The sequence below is a fragment of the Clupea harengus genome, chromosome 13 (assembly GCF_900700415.2).
Source record: "Clupea harengus chromosome 13, Ch_v2.0.2, whole genome shotgun sequence".
In the NCBI taxonomy this organism is placed as follows: domain Eukaryota; kingdom Metazoa; phylum Chordata; class Actinopteri; order Clupeiformes; family Clupeidae; genus Clupea; species Clupea harengus.
Window position 1 is genome coordinate 16114155 of NC_045164.1, and position 20475 is coordinate 16134629.

General features: G+C 42.6%; 1 protein-coding gene across 1 annotated transcript in view; it reads left to right on the forward strand.

The window, feature by feature from the left end:
* pcsk2 (proprotein convertase subtilisin/kexin type 2) overlaps nucleotides 1-20475 on the forward strand; it is a 38942-nt gene that overhangs the window by 667 nt on the left and 17800 nt on the right. The window contains exons 2-5 of the mRNA XM_012819033.3: nucleotides 1691-1795; nucleotides 13838-13951; nucleotides 15737-15845; nucleotides 16069-16106. Of these exons, the coding sequence (XP_012674487.1) occupies nucleotides 1691-1795; nucleotides 13838-13951; nucleotides 15737-15845; nucleotides 16069-16106 (366 nt within the window). The remainder of the gene's footprint in view (nucleotides 1-1690; nucleotides 1796-13837; nucleotides 13952-15736; nucleotides 15846-16068; nucleotides 16107-20475) is intronic.

The window sequence follows — 20475 nt, forward strand, 5'->3', positions numbered from 1 at the left end:
TGACTCTTTAATCGTTAAAGTAGCCTACCTTTACAAATGTTTACGTCATCAGAACGTATGTTCGGGAAAGGCCTTGATATTGTAAAATAATTACATAACCCAGCACTATCTACTTATATCAGGATAAGGGGTTGCTGCTGGTTTCACATCAGTCCTATGCAATCTATAAAGTATTGATACAAATCTGTGGTAAAATGGTATCATGTGCACAAGGGAATGTTCTCTACAATATATGCTCAGTTATTATTATTGCCTACAAAATGCATTGACATGTGTACGGTAGACTCACAGGCTACAAAAATTACTATTATACTACTATATCACTATTACTATTATTACACATTCATGAAAAGATGTATCATGTTCTCAGTCCCCATGTCACAGCTAGACAGATAATGTTGATTTTTTTTTTCAAATTGTAAATTTAAGAGCATTTTCAAATGTATTTAGAAGCATTTTACATTGGTGTAATGTAAAAAGAACCCTTCATTTAACACTTATTTGTATGTGATGTAAATAACTTAATAACACAACATCGAAGGAGTCAGAATGCTAAAACAAATTCAAATTAGTTTATTTTTTCTTACTCCATGAGTGATAGATAGATAGATAGATAGATAGATAGATAGATAGATAGATAGATGGATACTTTATTATTCCCGAGGGAAATTTAGAATAGCAACAGCTAAATGAACGTATGCCACTCTATGTGTGTTTGTCTCCAAACAGGCATTTATTTGTCAAATGGAGAAAATGATCACCTTAGCACACTAATATTGTTAGGCGTAGATGCCCAAATCAGATGTGTTTGAACATTGCCTGTGGCACCAGTCAGTCAAGTGCAACAGAGCAGGCTGGACACCTGACCGCCAGCAGGTGGATCATTAGATCATTTGATTGTTTGAGCAGCATATGCCTTTGACTGCATCATTCTGTTTCTTAAAGAAAAATTGCTGATCTCAGGTTGTTGTCACTTACCTTTCAATCTTAGTTTTTTTATCCCAACTATTCCGAAGACAATTCCTGATAGAACCATCATCTCACTTCATTTTTTCTTGTTTTAAGAACAAGCTCACACTTCGTATGTAATGAAATCCCTCATTTGCTTGGTTTAGCCACACTTCATTTAACAGTATGGGATGATTCGGCGTCTTTGTTCTTTACTTGTATACTTGAAAATATTGAAATCCGAGACACTTTCATGAGCTGAGAATCGTATTTAATTTGTCTTTCTACAATGTTGAATCTCACAAATGAAGTATGAATTGTATTCCATGGTGGTGATCACGATGCTCATGTTGTCGCTCTGACTTGTTCCATCTGAATGGAAATAGAGCTTATAACTTCTACATGACTTCTTCTCTTGAGAAGGTTGATTTGCATGAATGAGGCAGAGATTAGTTATCATTAAGTGCAGTGACCCAAAGCCACCATAGGCTACCAGTATTGTGACAGAAGGCAAAGAGTTCAATGATTTCCCCCTACAGCACAATCATTTGCAATGTGATGTCCTTATCCATGATCGCATAAGATAACTTACATTCTGTGGTCACGGTAGGGGCTGCATTTTTTATATGTTAAATATTTATCAGCACCATAAAATGTGTGTTTAATTTCCCACTCTTTCTTTCTTTATCTGTCTTTCCCTTTATCTCTTTCTATCCCTTTCTATATCTATCTTTCATATCAGCTTCCTTTTGGAGATGGGCTTTTCCACTTCTACCCCCAGAGTAGCCCTCTGAGCAGGAGGAAGCGCAGTGCTGGGCATGGCCAGAGTCTCCAGAAGGATCACAGGGTAAGGCTGCACATTCATATTGTGTGGTTCCCATAGAAACCAGCCTGATTTCAGTTCCTGGAAAACAATGGTTCATTTAAAGCACGATCAATGTGAGACATGATATAGCCTACTATGTGCAGTGAAGGATTCGTATTGTGTTTGGTAAATGGTAACTGCAGTTTCAAAACATAATCACGTCATACTGATTTTTTAAACCATAAACTTCAAGACTCTTTTATTCTTGCATATAAGTGAGACAAAACGCATTGGTTTAAATAATGAAGCAAATTAAATGAAAGTAATTTAGAAAAAAAATGTATACTATTGCCTCTTTTACATTTTCCACAAACATGCCATTAGTCCAATAATTCTGTGTGCTATATTTGACATGTAGGGGTTAAGACACATAAATCCTCGTGATAGTGAGACTGCTTTGTTATAACTTGTGTGGTTGCAGCAGTGAGCCTCTTTAAAATCAATTGGAAAAGATGCAGGTAGCCAGGTTAGCCTTGGCAGCCTCTGAATCAACATTTGGTTGAGAGCTGCTGCAATTCTTTATTGATTACTTTCCTGTTTTCCTTCTTCATGCTGAAACTGTCAGCTTGCTTAATGTAGAAAGCAGTAAATGTCTCCTCTCCTCTCCAGTGTGACACTGTTCCCCTCCTTGGGCCTTTTACGTTAAGCAAGGCAGCCATCATTCACGGTGGTTAAACACCATTCAACACACGATTTCCATTCTTAAGAACATTTGATGGCAGCTGTAGCTGAGGTGATGTTTAACTGAGTATACTTGTGGTGTGAAACATGTTGTATCCTTGGAAAAGATCATTTAAAACCACTGAGTCATGAGTATCTCTCAGAGCTTGTAGTCCCTCAAGGCAGCCCTGTGTAGAGACAGAGGATTTGAGATGGGCTGGAGAAGGCACAGCCTATTTAAAGACATTTGGGTTCACTTATCACCATGTAATGTGGGACTGGAAATCTGAATTGGATCAAATTCCATGTAGTATTTAGATTCTCTTTTTCATTTTCACTGTGTCCACAAAATAATGAAGTGCATGGTCACGGAGATTATAGACAGGGGATTGGATTCGGGGCTTGGAAATTGGACCGTGTTAGTTGGTAGACCGTTTGCTCTGTCTCAGTGTGACTAATACATATCTATTTTGTTATATCAAGCATGACTTCAATGGCACATTTAAAAAATAAATAAACATGAATTGTACCATTTATTTCAGTAAAAGGATGATGAAGAGTATTGTACTTTTTACTCTGTCCTTACATATTCAGCATCTTTTTATATTTTAATATCCCAACCAATGGTGCTGCGTAAGATGTCATTTTGTTATATTGACTGTTGTAATATTACACTGGAATTCGGAATTTGAGTGTGTGTGTGTGTGTTTGTGTGTGTGTGTGTGTGTGTTTGTGTGCGCGCGTGTGTGTGTGTGTGTGTGTGTGTGTGTGTTATAGAGGGGGGTCGGGAAATTTGTTATCACTGAGGGGCATCCGGTTAGAATGGGAAAGAATGGAGACTTGGATATCCAGTTTGATTATTTGCACTTTGTATTGAATGATTGAATGAATTGTAGGTGGGTGTATGTTTGTATGTGTGTGGGATTGTGGTTGTGCATGTGTGATTGTGCAAGTGTGATTTGCCAGTGTGATTCGCAAGTGTGTGGTTTTTTACATGGACGCACACGAGTTCAACAACGTCAACATTCAATCGTATGATATTATTGCTTGAAGCAAACTGCCACTCTATTTATGCCGTGAAGCAACAAACTAAAACTATACCGTGTGGAGTGAAGTCACATGACCTACGCAAATACCATATATGGTCATAAACAGAAACATGCTCTACTGGGCAACTTAACAATAGTTTCTATGGCCTTTTTAACAATGCCGCCCCCAAATATACACTGTAAATTTGCCCAAAGGTGAGGCCATAACAGTCTAATTAGTCCTGTGGAGAACAAGAGATTAGTGGTGTCTGATCATCCTCAGGCAGGGCTGCCAGACGGACCAATCTGGAAACAGGTCTGGTATAGTCCCGGTCCTTCACTTTCACTGTCGCCGATCTGATCCTCCCATCAGCTCCCGCAGTAGTGTGGGTTACCACACCCACTGGCCACAGGGCGCGAGGCAGGCGCTGATCAACGATCATCACCACAGTTCCGGTCTGGAGGTTGACGGTTTCCTTGGTCCACTTGCTTCTGGGCTGAAGACTAGGCAGGTACCTGCGGATGAAGTGTGACCAGAAATGGTCAGCCAGGACCTGACTGTGTCTCCAGCGTTTGCGTGTCAGCATTTCAGAGGCAGGGTAGACTATCTGAGGTAGTGACGAGTCGGGCCGCCCCATCAGAAGGCTGTTCGGGGTCACTGGGTCCACATCTGCTACATCAGATGACACATAAGCGAGTGGTTTTGAGTTCAGTATCCCTTCGATTTCAGTCAGGACTGTTCTCAGCACTTCCTCTGTGACAGACTGGCTGCCGAGTGTCACCTGGAGGGCTGCTTTTAAGGACCTTATTTCTCTCTCCCAGGTGCCTCCGAAATGAGGTGCCCCAGGAGGATTGAACTGGAATCTGATTTGCTGCTTGGCAAGCAAAGACTGCAGATCTGGCTCGAGGGCAGTGAAGGCCTCCTTCAGCTCCTTCTGGCCACTCGTAAAGTTTGTCCCTTGGTCAGACAACAGCTCATAGGGCTTCCCTCTCCGGGAGACAAACCGGCGGAGTGCCATCAGGAACGAGTCCGTGTCAATGCTATTCAGCAGGTCTAGGTAGACTCCCCTTGTGGTCAAGCACTTAAATATTATGCCCCATCTCTTCTCACTGCGACGACCAACCCGGATGATGAAGGGCCCGAAACAGTCAACACCAGTAGAGTGGAAGGCTGGCTTGAACAAGCGGAGGCGGGAGGGGGGCAAGTCAGCCATCCTTGGAACCTCTGGTTTCCCTCGCCACCTCTGACACTGTGTGCAGTGGTGCTGATGTCGCTTGATGGTCTCCCGTCCTCTCAGGATCCAATATTTCCTGCGAAGCTCAGCGAAGACCCGCTCCACTCCTGGGTGACGTAGGTCTTCATCATACTTCTTTATGAGAAGGGCAGTGAGAGGGTGTTTGGGGTCTAAAACCACCGGGTGTGTTACTTCTTGGTCCAGTCCCTCTCCACGGCGCAGGCGCCCACCAACGCTGAGAAGCCTGTCAGCATCCAGCTCAGGTGATAAGGTCAGGAGTCTGCTCGTGGAGGGCACGGGTTTCCCTGCGGAAAGGGTTTTGACCTCTTCTGGGAATGTAGATGCTTGGGCATCTCTGTAAAGGCTGATCTCAGCCTCTCTGTAGGTATCAGCCGGAGGCTCCCCCTGGTGGCCGGCCGCCCCGTGTAGGCCCTGCGCTGTAGCATCGACAAGATCTTGAAAGGTTTGAAACTGTGTGATGTCGGGCTGATTGCTGACTGCCACCACGTGCGCACAGAATGTCGGCTTCCTTTCTTCATCGTCGCTGCTACTCGCAGTGATCTGGAGGGATGCTGGCCAGGCGTCAGGCTGCTCCAGCAGAAAGGCTGGGCCCTAACTCCAGCGGGATGGCTCTGCCAGCTGCAGCAGTGTCTTACCACGTGTGAGATCATCAGCTGGGTTAGCGTTCGTGGGGACATAACACCACATGTGGATGTCTGTGAGCTCTTGGATCTCAGCAATCCGTGTGCCGACAAAAACTTTATATCGACATGAATCAGATGTAATCCAAGTGAGCACAGTGGATGAATCAGTCCACATATGCACATGGCGGACGTCCAAAGTTAGCTCTCTCCCGAGCGTTGTGGCCAGCTGGGCTCCTGTGAGGGCTGCACAGAGCTCTAGTCTAGGCATGGACTGTTGCCGCTTCGGTGCTACTCTGGAGCGGGCTGCTAGGAAGGCCACCTGTACTTGTCCAGAGGCATCCTCTGTGCGCAGGTAGCCTACCGACCCATAGGCCCGCTCGGAGGCATCGCAGAATATGTGGATATCTCTCCAGGCATTGGGTGAATCCAAGACAGCTGTGACATAACATCTGGGGATGGAGATCTTATCTATGTGCTTCAACTCACTTTCCCACTCCTTCCATGCTTGCAGAATGTCAGCTGGCAGCAGAGGATCATCCCAGTCTCTCTGTTTCTCCCACAGCTTCTGGACGAGACTCTTCGCTCTGGTGGTGAATGGGATGATATATCCTAATGGATCATACTGGCTGGCCAAAATGCGGTAGATGATCCTCATAGTGGGGGCTGCCTGGCTCTCCATCTGACGACATTTGTAGGTCAGTGTGTCAGACTGACAGTGCCACTGTAGGCCCAGGGTTGACTCCTTGGCATCTGACTGCTGGTGGGAAAGCCAGAGCTCGGTGCTGGCTGACCGGTCTGCGGCAGGGAGATGACAGATGACCTGAGGGTCATTACTGGCCCACTGTCGCAGAGAGAACCCTCCTTCTTCCAGCAGCACTCTGAGTCTGTCAACCAAACCTTTGGCATCCTTCACGATGGCACAGCTCTGAAGCCAGTTGTCCACATAAAAATGGTGCTCCACTGCATTGCGCACTTCCTCCTGTGGGTCACTGTGGTCAATGACATGCTTTTGAAGGGCGAATGTTGCACAACAAGGGCTGCACGTCGTCCCGAAGGGAAGGACATTCCACTGGTAGACTGTCACTGGGGCGTCACGGACCATATCCCGCCATATGAATCTGAGGAGGGGTTTGTCCTCAGGCAACAGGCGTATCTGGTGGAACATCCCCTTAATGTCGCCAGCAAAGGCAACTGTGTGCTCCCTGAAGCGTAGCAACACTCCTAGGAGGGATGCACCCAAAGTCGGCCCTGCCAGCAGACACTCGTTTAGGTTGCCACCTTGGTACTTGAATGAGCAGTTAAAAACTACCCGATGCTTTCCATTGTGGCTGACCAGATGATGTGGGATGTACCACGACTCAGGAGACTCGTTCAGTCTGTCTGATGGCAGCCTGGTGACATATCCAGCATCCTCTAACTTCCTAATTTCCTCATTATACACCTTGGCGAGCCCTGGGTCTTTACTCAGGCGCTTCTCAGTTCCTCGCAGCAATGGCAGGACTGCTTGAGGTGGAGCCCTTAACAGTGGTGTGGATTTCTTCCTCAGCAAAGGGGTTGCATACCTGAGTATACCATCTACGTCCACTCTCACTGTTTTAGCCTGTAACAGCTGCACTGCTTCTTGGTCACACCTGGAACGGACCACCTCCTTCTCACTCGTGTAAGGAAGAATGTCCAGTTGCCACAGCTTCTCTACGTGCTCACGCAGCTCAACAGCGGGAGACTTAAGAGCTGTGAATAAGCACTGTTGAGGGGACAAGCGGTGCTGTAGCAGCTTCGTTGGTCCTTGTAATGTCCATCCCAGCCTGGTCTTTATGGCAGCAGGTCCACCGGGTGGTCCCAGGCGCACTGGCTCTACGGGAGTAATCAAGTGGGGGTAGTCTGATCCTATCAAGAGCAGTGGCTGGACATTGTCGAGGGGCTGGAGTGGGAGATCTCGCAGGTGATGGTACTTTGCCACTGGATGGCTGTGGCGGGCGAGTCCCAATGCTTCAGCTGTAAAGGCACCCTCTATCTGGAACTTCCTCTTAGGCTGTGAGGCGGGTGAGAGGGTGAAAGTGACAGTCGCTCCTGCTATGACCTGGGCATCATTCTTCACAGTCCTCAGAGAGAGGTTCTCTGGCTGTCCCACTAAGCCAAGCTGTTTGGCAGCAGCCTGCAGCAAAATGGTCCTTTCGGATCCATCGTCCAATATGGCATAAGTGGTTAGTGTGCGTGGGCCATGGTACAGGAGTACTTTAACTACTTTCAACAGAACACTGTTACTATGACCTGGTCTGTCTAAGTACAGTGTCCCAGTTGAAGTCTCTGCCACCACTGGTGGTTTCTCACCTTCAGTGTGAGGTCTGGCGTTGATTTCGTGGAGTGCTGTTAAGTGTTTGCCTTTGCAGGTTTGGCAGGTGACCTTTAACCTGCACATGGCAGCCTGGTGCTTCCGACCACATCTCCAACACCGGTAATTGGTCTTAATCCAGGCTGTCTTCTGCACACTTGTTAACCCCTTTAAATTACTGCACTGATTAAGATAGTGACTATTGCTGTCACAGTAAGGACAGTAACTATTAACTGTATCTGAGTCGTCACGGATGGCTGTGGATGGTGAGGTGCTTGTAGGAGAGGGGACTTCCATCACTGTGGTGGAATATGACGCTGACTTGCGCTCCCTCTTCTCTTTCACCTTTCTGAATGCATCTCCACTGTCTGCACGTGCTGGTTTGACCTCTGTGCCCTGCACCTCCAGTTCAAATTCAAGCCAGTCAGCGAAGTCCAATAAGGTAGGCACAGGCTGCTTCCGTGGGTGGGTATGCCTCCTAAAATTGCTGCGCAAGTCGTGTGGCAACTTAGAGAGAAGCCTGGCAACATGTGAGCCACAATGGAGTTCGATGGCTCCCTCCTCCTCCATCTGATCCAACATTCCAACCAGGGCCCGTACTTTAAGTGCGAATCTCCGAAAGGCTTTGAGGTCTCCGCTGCGAACATCTGGCTCATCCATCACCTCCGCTATTCTCTTAAGTGATAACTTGTGGGGCTGTCCATAGTGCTCTATCAGTGAGCGCATGGTGTCACTATAAGGGCGGTGTGAGTTACAGTATGAATCAGCTATTAGCAGAGCTTCCTCAAATCTTAAGTGGTCCACCAGTACCTGATATTTAAATCTCTCTGTGGCATCTTCTGGCAGTAGATTCTCTAAGGCCAGCTTCAGCCTAGCGAACTGACGGGGATCATCACTGGTGAACTGCGGTATGGAGGGCTTGGGGCCTCGGTAGGTTGTCTCTCTCCTGGGTGGAGAGGCGGAGCGTGACAGGCTATCGACGCTGGACTGTGGAGGGCTTGCTGGTCGTAGTGCCCGGTGAGTCACACGATGTGGCACAGGCCTGTATGGACCCTCATCAGAATGGCCAGACCTGGCGTCCCTCTGACGTGGTGGAGGTGGATGTGGCTGATGGCGGACTGCATGCAAGTTCAGGCGTTCCATGGCCTCAGTGAGGTAGTCACGTCCACTTGGCTTTGCTGATTGATGGACTGGAGCTTGTGGCAGTGGGTCTTGGAACAATGGTATATGGGCAGCACGCCTATAGCTGGGTGGCTGCGAGAGTGGCATAAGAGGCACATTGAGTGGGGCATAGACTGGCAACTGAGGTCTGAAAGCGGGGGTGCTGCTGTGTCTCACTGGATGAGCAGGCGGGTTAGGATATGCTGTTTGAGGTGTGAATGTGAGGTGCTGACGAGGGGTAGAATTAACTGTTCTGTCACTCTGCATCCTGTCCGTCAGAACCTTAACTGTCTCCATAAGTATCCTATTGTGCTCACTCAGGGCGCGGATTGTGCTGTGCGCATCTATGGCTGCATTTGCAGGTGCTAGGGGAGTGTGCACAGTACCTCTGGTTGCGCTGGCAGCTCCTTGCACAGGCCTCTGTTGTTCAGTCTGTTGGCCACGAGTAGCATTAGGCTCATCCTCATAGTCTTCCTCATCATCCTCCGATAACTGGGTGTAGCTGGGCTGACGACGATGAGCTGCATACTCAACTTCAAAGTCAGCCAGACGAACTGGCGGTCTGATGATGCGGGGTGAGTGATGTCCTGCCTCCGGATCAAACTGGTTTTCGTCTCCAAACATCTTTTTCCTCAGTAATAACCTATCCCGGGTTTCGGCACCAAATTGTTATAGAGGGGGGTCGGGAAATTTGTTATCACTGAGGGGCATCCGGTTAGAATGGGAAAGAATGGAGACTTGGATATCCAGTTTGATTATTTGCACTTTGTATTGAATGATTGAATGAATTGTAGGTGGGTGTATGTTTGTATGTGTGTGGGATTGTGGTTGTGCATGTGTGATTGTGCAAGTGTGATTTGCCAGTGTGATTCGCAAGTGTGTGGTTTTTTACATGGACGCACACGAGTTCAACAACGTCAACATTCAATCGTATGATATTATTGCTTGAAGCAAACTGCCACTCTATTTATGCCGTGAAGCAACAAACTAAAACTATACCGTGTGGAGTGAAGTCACATGACCTACGCAAATACCATATATGGTCATAAACAGAAACATGCTCTACTGGGCAACTTAACAATAGTTTCTATGGCCTTTTTAACAGTGTGTGTGTGTGGCCTCATAACCAAGAAAATTCAGTTGCATCAAATTCTATCAAATGTTCTTAATTTGGCCAACACAATCTAAATGTATACGTGTTTGGGTGAGTAAGTGACTGACTTCTGTGGCTTAGAGAATGTAATGTGTGCGGTATGTGCTCTAGACTGTGTTTGTCATCTTTCACGTCTTCCCATTCTGGAGAGCAGAGGTGGACATGCTTTCATCCTGGAAACAAACTGGTGTCGTGCCAAAGTCTCGGTTTGGTCATTATGTGTGGGTGTGATGAAGAAAGACACCTTTATGAACAGTTTATCCTTTGTGGAACTAATGCAACCACAAGTTTTTGTATGAAGGTAATGTGAAAAAAGCTTATAGCATATAGCTTGCAGACTGAAAACATCTGTATTTGAAATAGTAGCCTTGGCCTCTACTCAAGTAATATATATATATATATATATATATATATATATATAAGGTTGTTAGGACTTTCACATATTAGCATTTCTTTTCACACAGAGAGGTAATATCTACTTTCAAAAAGGTCATATCTATCTTTGTTCAAAGAGTTCCTATTGGTGTTCCGATTTCTTAAAACACATTTTTATAAACTGGACTTTCAGAATGCCTAAACTAAATATTTGTTTAGTTTATTTTAATTTATGCAAAATTCGTGTAATGGTGCATCCATTATATGTTCACTATATTTAATGACAGCTATTTTTATGCTTTTTTTAAATTGATTTTTTAATTAATTCATACATTTTTGTAACACATTTGGTTTTGTTCTATCCTCTATACTTCTATTGTGCAAATGGCTTCTGAAAAAGCACTTCTGAATACTAGCAGCCAGAAAGGTTCTGTTATTATTATTATTATAATAATAATTATTATTAACATTATTATTATCATTATTATTATAGTAGTACTACTGGTAGTAGTAGTAGTAGTAATAGTAGTAGTGAATTCATCTGCACTTTTCAGCTTTTCTGACAACCTAACTGATAAGTTACTGACACAGTCTTTGATAGTGAAATGTGCTGGTGCAACCAATATTCCACAGATATTATGAGCACTAAAACCTTAATGGCATTAAATTAAACTTCTACCCAAATATTTTCTCATGTTTCTGGGCCCCATCCCCATTACAATTAGTCACATTGACAGATCATTTCAGATACTTAAGAGAATTAAACAGAGATGATGGAATCACCAGTTGTATGGCAGACACTGTCATAAATATAAGTAACTTCAGTTACAGATGGCTTGCATTTCCAGGACACACACTGTTGACACCTGTTGACACCTGTTGACACCAGGCATCAGAACAGAAAGGGTACAACAGTTGCAACTCTACTCTACTCTCTGAAAGTCTACTTTCATAAATTCTGTTTGCGCTCACCAATTCACAATGCTTTGCTGTTGTGATCCAACAAGAAGTCTATAATGTGTTTACTATCTTCGCTCACTATCCTTTGCCATTAAGCAGTTTCTGAAGGCACCTGACAAGGCTTTTTTCCTGGAGTGCCTCTATCTGACGTATGTAACATCTTCCCACACATGGTGTTTATGCCCTTGGGGCTGTGCCATCCACTGCCAGCACACGCCAACCATCCCTGCTCTTTCCTGGAAGCCATTACAATATAGTCGACATGCATCACTCAGCTCAGCCACTTCAAAGCACAGACAATGGCACTCTACTGGGCACAAACTGGCATTCATAAATAGTATCTTCCCTCTTGACATTATTATTGAAATCACAACCTCTGGACATTTTGACATGTTGACGGCCTTTGAAACCTTGGCTTTTCATTGCGCACAGGAATACTAGGAGACCCAACCCATGCTCTTTATTTTTCAATGACAAACTACTCCTCCATTCATAACATTATATGAGGCCAGTATATTAATATTTGCTGCACAAATGTCTGTGCTTCTCTTTCTCCGAATCCTAAAAAAAACAACGATTATTGATTAACGATTAAGGGTAATTAACGATTACACTTTTGACTAATTAAGACATTTCATAAAGTCCCTTAGCGCCTAAGTTTGGGAGAACTAAAAAGTAGTCTAAAAGGATTCCTAACTCACAACTCGGTTGCTGTCATTCAATGTCATAATGTTTTGGAAACATTAAACACATTAAACATTAGACGTAGAATTTGGCTACTTTAAAGATACTGTCTAAATTACGAGAGAATAATGATTGTTGTGGAGCTTGTACGGGATGCAAAGATGTTACCAACCAACAAAAACAACCCAAACAGTACCACAATTAAGTCGAGCTATTTATTGTAAAACTGAATTAGCTGTTTTCTACACAAACGTGTCATGCACATACTGGGTCTTTGGGTAACTTACTCTGTGTGGCTTATTTATTTATTGTATTTATCACTTTTTGCAGTTTGTAACACATGCCTACTCACTGGCACAGATATGTCTCTCATCAACCAATCACTGTGGTCATTGAAAGCAAACTCATGCATGAGATTTGATATCATCCATAGCAAGGGAGTCTTACTCTTAACTTAAGTTTCTTTAGTAAAAGTTGGTCTCAACAGCTTTGTGAAAAGGCTTTATGAGAAAAGTTTTATTTCGAAACTTTAAGCGCCACTTAGATAAGCGCCACAGAAGATAATGAGCTATTTGAAAACAATATCAATATAGGACACAACCATGTAGTCACAAGGGAATCCATTGCAGTCTCTACTTGTACATAGATTACTCACCGTTATTGAATTGGCAGCTTCTTCCATGTAATACATATAGAAATGCAAATGTCAAAACTAAGTGTGAAGTATATAATTTAGTCCCAACAACATTTTCGCAGACATTTTCCTCAGTTGAATAAAGAGGATAAAGAACTAGCTCTGGTCGAACATTTCTTTTATATTTTAAGAGGCATTCCATGTGATATTTACCAACCCCACTCAGACTCTTCACTGGTAATCATTACTCCACAATTCATACATTATAACTGTGACATTTTACGACATCAACATTCCATTAATTCTTCTAAAGAGTAGAATGGTAGTATTCAATAAAAAAGCCAACAAGAGCAGAACGAAGAGCAGTTTTCGTTTCCTGCTCTGATTGGAACTGGGTTTTGGTGCGGAGAATGATAACTAAACTGAACTGTTGGGAAACAGTCCCATGAAAGCCATGGTGGATTTCAACTAGATTCTTAGCAAATAATCTACTGTACATTGACATTTTAACACTAGGCTGTCTCTGCTATCATTGTCCTGTGGTTTCGCCTGAATAGCTCGTCAGATTGCTAACAGATACCCCTACAAATAAATGCTGATACTCATCCCAACTATGTAAACCTTCATCAGAGGTCTCTAGCTGGTACTTTAATGAATTTAGGCATCACAATGATACATGGCTAAACTGGACGCCTTCAGGATGTCATATCTGAATGTACCTGAAAAGGAGGACCTTTGATCTTTACATCTTCACGCTAGCTGACATTAACTGACTAGCGTTAGCATGTTCCAAACATTACAAGCTGAAGTGAGCCACTTGTACTGTAGTGTCTCTTCAGCTGGCAGCAGGTTGGGTGAGGAAGCCTGGCCTGTTTCATTTTCTTTGGAAGTTGGTGACATACACAGAAATACCATTGTATTATCTGGTCTTAACTGTAGGAAATTCTAGCATCCATACAATGCATAAATCAAATGTGTCATATTTTTCAAGTGTTTTTTTACACAAGCTAAAGAGATTGATTTGTCCAAAGATATACTTATATGTGGATGAACGGAATCATTCATATTCAGCATTTCTTCTAAAGGTATCTTAACTGATATGCATATGTCGCGATATGTCTGCAGTGGACGTTAATGTCATCTTGTGTTTTTCATTAGGTGAAAAGTGTACTTCAACAGGCGGGATTTGATCGTCAGAAAAGAGGCTACAGAGACTTGAACCAGGTTGACATCAACATGAGTGACCCTCTTTTCACAAAGCAATGGTATCTTGTAAGTAGTCACATTACACTGTTTGTATAAACTTCAGCATCCCGAAGTCCTTTATGTTAAACTCATTTTAGGGGATGTTGCTTTATTTGTGATCATTTTAATCTTTGATCAGGTTATTGGCGAAGTCATCATGAGAAAATATTGTTTGGCCATAGTAAAAAAAACTGTTTTATTAAATATGTTATAAATTCCGCCAGGTTTTAGTTGAATATTTATAAACATTTTTTTTTTTAATATATTTGAAATTGAAGCCAAGCAGTTAATACTAAAGATGCACCGATACCGATACCAGTATCGGTATCGGTGCCGATACTTCGTTAAAATACTCGTACTCGTACTCGTTGTTGAATTGCCGATACCAAGCACGATACCACTCATCAGTATTTCACTGCATCAAACTGGCCAGGCTATGCTGACACAAAATGTGATTTATTGTCCTACCTGTCCTACCATTCTCTGTCAGATTAGTAAGTAGCTTATTTGCCGTCTTGTGTTGCATTTGCTTGATGTTTGACTGTGTAAGGAAAGTTTGTCATAGTGTCAAAGTATTTCAGTATACAGGTTTCGCTAAATTTAGCTGCTAGCATCTCGTTAGCGATTAGCAATTCCGTTGTGCTGCCTTAACAGTGATTTGGGCTCATTTTAAGATAAATGACGACGACAGGAGTAAGGCACAGTGTAAGATCTGCACTGCTACGGTGTCGAGGGGCGGAAAGGAAAGTACTCTGTTTAACACAAGCAATTTGATTAAACATCTGAAGACGCACCATAGTGCTAAGTACACAGAGTTCACTGATGCTAGTGGCGCAAGACCGAAGCAACCAATCTTAACTGACGTCTTGCAAAAGAAAAAAACGCGCACGCACACAGAGAGAGAGAGAGGTAGAGAGAAAGACTGTGCCACATAGGTTAAGTGATTGTTTGTGTACTTGAGCAGGATATTCTTCTGATCCTTTTGTAACTGAAATGTGCTCTTGTGCTAATCCAGTAATAGTTCTGTTCACTTTTTGTTAAGCAGACTGTGTTGTTAACTATGCAGCAAATGGAATTGCCTTTATCTGGTTATATTTGCATTTTGTCTAATGTGATGATATTGTCTGTTTGAAGGTTTTTTTTGTGTGTTAAAACCAGAAAGCTCTGTTTATTTTTGGCTTGGGATAGCCTTCTGTTAATTTTGTACTATAGGCTTGACATAATCTGCAGAGGATAAAATAAAATCTGCCTCCAAATTAATTGCACTTTCATGGAGACTAAATCTAAGAAGTATCGGTATCGGTACTCGGTATCGGCAAGTACACAAATAAAAATACTCGTACTCGTATCGGTTTGTAAAAAAGTGGTATCGGTGCATCCCTAGTTAATACAAACCTTTTTTTCTCCATAAGCAGAAAAGCTGGTAGAATCTAATGTATTTCATCTTGATATAATTAATCTTCACCTAGTTATAATTGTACAGTTCTGTTTGAACTGCAGTGTAACATGTTATGCAAGTATCCAGCATGAAATTTCATGTAAGAGCTTTGAAGACTAGCTGTCATGAGACTTTAAGAATCCATATCTGTGTATACACAAAAATGTTTATTTTGCTGACTGGGAAAGTCAAACGTATGTTTTCTGCCATAAAACTGACAGGGAAATTAATTTCTGTAAAAAAATCTTTCATCCAATTTCCATGCCTGTTTTGTTAAAAAAAAATTGAACCAAAATAGTGTCCAGCACACTTTGTCATCTCTCTGGCTGGTTCATTTGAAAGGAGAAACCTTGATGCATTTCCTGTCTGATTAGGTAAACACCGGCCAGGCAGACGGCACTCCTGGACTGGATCTGAATGTGGCTGAAGCCTGGGGTCTGGGGTTCACTGGGAAAGGGGTGACAATTGCCATTATGGATGATGGTATGTATTTCATGATGTTTAGAAAGACTCACTTGAGTCATAATGAGCTTTTGCCTACCGGTATCTCGAAAGATTATTAACAATTTTTTTATAACAACTTTACTTTTATTTGGTCTAGCTTGTCGTATACTTGTAATGTACTGCAAAAAAATACCTGAGTGAGAAACCTGAAGCCGTGCTCAGTTCTCATGCTTACCTTGACATTTATCCACCTATTTTCTAGGAATTGACTATCTCCACCCAGACCTTGCGGCAAATTATGTAAGTTATAAGAATTGAACTCGCCTTGAATCTAATTTATAGTGTGTATTAGCAATATACTGTATTCATATCTACGTAGAGCACCAGAAACATCACTATTTCAGTGGTCTCAATAAAGAAGGTTTATAATTCAAATAAGCTATTTAAACATGCTATCAAAATGTATGCCTATATATGTTACACAAAGACAGGTGTAGATTTGCCCCTTCTTAGTTGTGTGATGCCTTAACGGGGGTTTTCTTTGGAAGGATAAAAATAAGAATATTAAACAGTGAACACATACGTAACTAAGGATGGATGAAAGAAACTGTCTGTCATGTGCACCTTCTCAGATAGATGTTGAGCATCCTAGGGATCGAGACATTCCAGTTCACACAATATTCAGCTCTAAACACTAATGAAAGGCTTATCAGTGCCATTGGGAATAAAGTGTCCTACAGTGTCTTAATTAAACAGAGATAATATGCTTCCATTATAGCTCACAGAGAGCCAGAAACACCAAAACAAAACAGTAGGATGCCTCAGAGTAGGATGTGTGTGTTTGATAACATTTAATTCTGCTTTGTTATAGGCCAGGAAATACATAAATACGGCACAACATAAAACCATCAAGCAACTAATCAAATAGACAGCAGTAATAGATGTGCAATAGTACTAATCAAATAGACAGCAGTAATAGCTCTGCCATAGTATGGAAATCACTTCGTTCTGCCTTGGAATGAAGCCAAATCAGTCTTCCACCCAAAATAACTCCCTGTCCTCTGCGACGTGGGGAAAGCCTCAGCATGCTTCACTGCTCTGCTGTGTCCTGCCGAGCTGCGCACACACTCTCCTTCAGAAACCCCATCTTCCCTCCCACAACCTAACTGCTGTTGGATTTATCACCAGACCCACACATTCTTTTAACAACAGTCAGTGATGTATTGTTAAAATGTTAAAATGTGGAAATAAGACATTTAAGATGGAACACAATGTATATGAGAAAGTGCACTCTGTACTATAGATAGAACTCAAATATGCCTTTGACCAGGGGCGGACTGGCCATCGGGGATACCGGGGGAATCCCCGGTGGGCCGACGGGGTTGGGATGGTCCAAAATACCGGCCCACCCTAATCGCCGCCCGGCCCTCGCCTCTGACTTCGCCGGCACTGACTATAATCTATGCTTCGCTGAACACGTATAATTTGCTCGAATATCTATAAAATGTTGAATTCACTGACTGAATTTTATACCATTCCTCGCGATCTGTATTCACACTCATGGTGCCTATTTTTCGAACATTTTCTGAAGTGTCTTCTTTACTCATCTAATGTCTTCCGTCAGTCTAACTTTGTTTTAGGCGTTATTAAATGTCAATCACTCTAGCCTACTCAACACTTGCATCACTCGCTTGCAGACACCTTCAACACCCCTACACACACACACAATCACACACCCAGCATGCAACACTACTGATACCACTGATGTTCACACCCCATCGTATGTTCTGTAGGCTAATGTTCATTTCTACAATATAGTTCAGGTGCGGCTTGTCCATAAAGGCGATTAGGGCGACGCACTGCCTACGGGAAAAGGATTTTTTTTTTCTGTCGGATTCTACCACTAGACCGTCTGATCTGCCTCTGAATGTCATTGTCGAATCAGCCAACAGTCACTCAGGCAAACGTGGTGCTTGAAATGACCCCGCCCCTTTTTGGGGCAAAACTGAAATCGCCCCAGATCTCTCTCATTGACTCATGTTAAATCCATTTTTAACATTCAGTGCAACAACTCGATTCGCTCTTTGAAAGTCGGCGTACTTATGAAGGTAAATTGACAACAAAACATTTGGACTTCCTAGACCAAATGTATCCATTCAACAGGTTTCTACAAGGGGGGGGAATCCTACATCCAAGAATTGGAATGAAAGAAAATCGTGGCTAGCAGGCTGTGAAGTGACTAATTCCTATATACCACTGTCACTTGTCATAGGTTTCACAGTGTGAATGTTTGCTTCTTGCACTAACACTGAGTTATTTTCTATGTGATGACTTATTTAGCTTTTGTAAGCCACTACTTTCAAGATCAGTCAATAAATATGGTTGGTTTTGACTTATATGTTGCCCCCTTCTCTATGTTGTTACTGGACATATCATGTGACCTGTTAAGCTATGTTACATCATACAACTTTTGAGACATGTGGATAATGAAAAAGTGGGATATTGTAATGTGGAGCCACATCATGTTTGCTTATGAAGGCTCCTGGATGCAACTTTCTTTCATAGCTTTCCACCTGTAACTAGCTACTCTAGCTATGTAGGTAGAGGGGAAATATTTCTGTTGTGTGATGCCATCTAGTGGACAAAAAGGTATTGCTGTATGAGTTAATAACAAATTGATACAATTGTCTTGCTTAATGTAACTACTGAATTGTGTGGTCTTTCTCTGCTGACATTCATTCCTTAAGGCTCTGTAGTTCTACATATAACCATCTGATACTAGCCCAGAGTTAAGCATATTCATCAAGCAAACTATACCTACCTTGGAGTGTTACAATAGCCAATATCATTTTATTCCATGTGTCCATCCAGGCAAATTGGTGGATCCAATCCAAATGTTATAAAAAAAACATATATGATGTAATTTCTTTGTAATCATCTAAAGTAATGTTAAGTGTATGGGTATTTTTCCAAGTAGGCCACTGACTGGTCGATACGTGCAATGCTTTGAGTGGGCAACGCGCCGTGTATTGAGGGGGCAGTGCGCCGTGTATTAAGTGGGCCGATCTGACAGTAACTCCCGGGCCACTTTTTTCCACCCCTGCCTTTGACAATGAAGCAACGCTCATTTTTGTCAAAGTAAGACATTACAAGTCGTAGGCCACATGATGGTGTTAGGATGTCCCAATCTTTTGCAGACGTCTTGGAGACGCAAATGAATTCCTTGGGACATTGGAGCATGATTTACTCATTCACCATTCTTAATGAGAGAGACGTCTCAATGAGAGATACTTCTCAAGGCTTCTTACTCATTCACCATTCTCAATGAGAGAGACTTCTCAAGGCTCCTTACTCATTCACCATTCTCAATATGAGAGTCTTCTCAATCCTTTTACCCGTAGTTGTCCTATAACATGTCCTCTGGACCCACCAGTCTATCTTGCCTACATCACATATGTAGTAAATGTCTCATTCAATTTGGGAAACTTTCCTACAGCTTTCACTGAGGATTTTTGAGTAATAAGAGCCCTTTTCTCATTCATCACTTCTTATTTTACTAAACCTATCAGCATTCTTTGACATAGTGAGACACAATATCTTCCTTTCTACACTGTCTGATCTCGGCATTTTGGGTAAAAGTATACTGTTGGTTTGAATTGTATCTCATTGGATGATCATTCAAAGGCAGGGACAAGTGTCAAAATTGTGTCACTTCTCTGCTGGTGTGCCTCAGGGTTTGGCACTTGGACCCCTCCTCTTTTGTAATTACAACCCTGTTGTTCTTATAAACCCAATACCAATACCTTGGGCAATTGTTATTTCACTCTGTGAGTATTTCAACTCAAAACAGAAAGGATTGATAGGAGAAGGGGAGGGACTTAAGATTGGCTAGTAGTATTCGTAGATATAGGTAACAGTACACCTCAGTAGATCACTTTCGTGGAACATATGGATTCCCATGTCGCTTCATTTAGAAAGCAGTAAGCCTTTAGATGAGCTGGGTGAGATAGGGGGTGCCCAGTGAACCATAAAGCCGAAGGAGTATGGAGAGAAGCTTACCAAAATAGGATGGAACTCATGTTAAGAACAGTACAAAGCAAAAAGGTCAGCACATACAAAATATGGTTAGGTCAGCACATACAGTAGTGTATACTAAAACTCCATCTGCCTGACAAAAATCCCCCAGTCATGATATTCTTAATGATAAGTTACAGGTTTAGAAACTATGACATTGATTAGTAAAAATATTGGTAGGGCCAATTCACTCCTTTGTTAAAACCATCACATTCTAGAAATCACTTGTTTTGTAGTATTTTGACTACAGAATAACATATTTTCTAATAACGATGCTTGGAAAATCAGATGTGTATCTTACACTACAGAATCAGGTGAAATTCGGTGAAAACCTCTCAGGCATACCAATGGCTTCCCCAGTAGAATACACTGGGCATACACGTACTAATCCCATCTAGTTCAAATTAATGGGTTTTTCATATGCAGATCAGACGTCTGTCTTTCAACCGTGTGACTGTACTGCTACAGTGACTCATGTGAGACATTGCATTTCAAATCAAGTCGGGAAAGACCAAGTTTTGCAAAGAATCAAAGAAATGTTCTATTTGACACCAACAGACAATTTACAAAGTCTATCTGGCCTGTTAAACCTGTC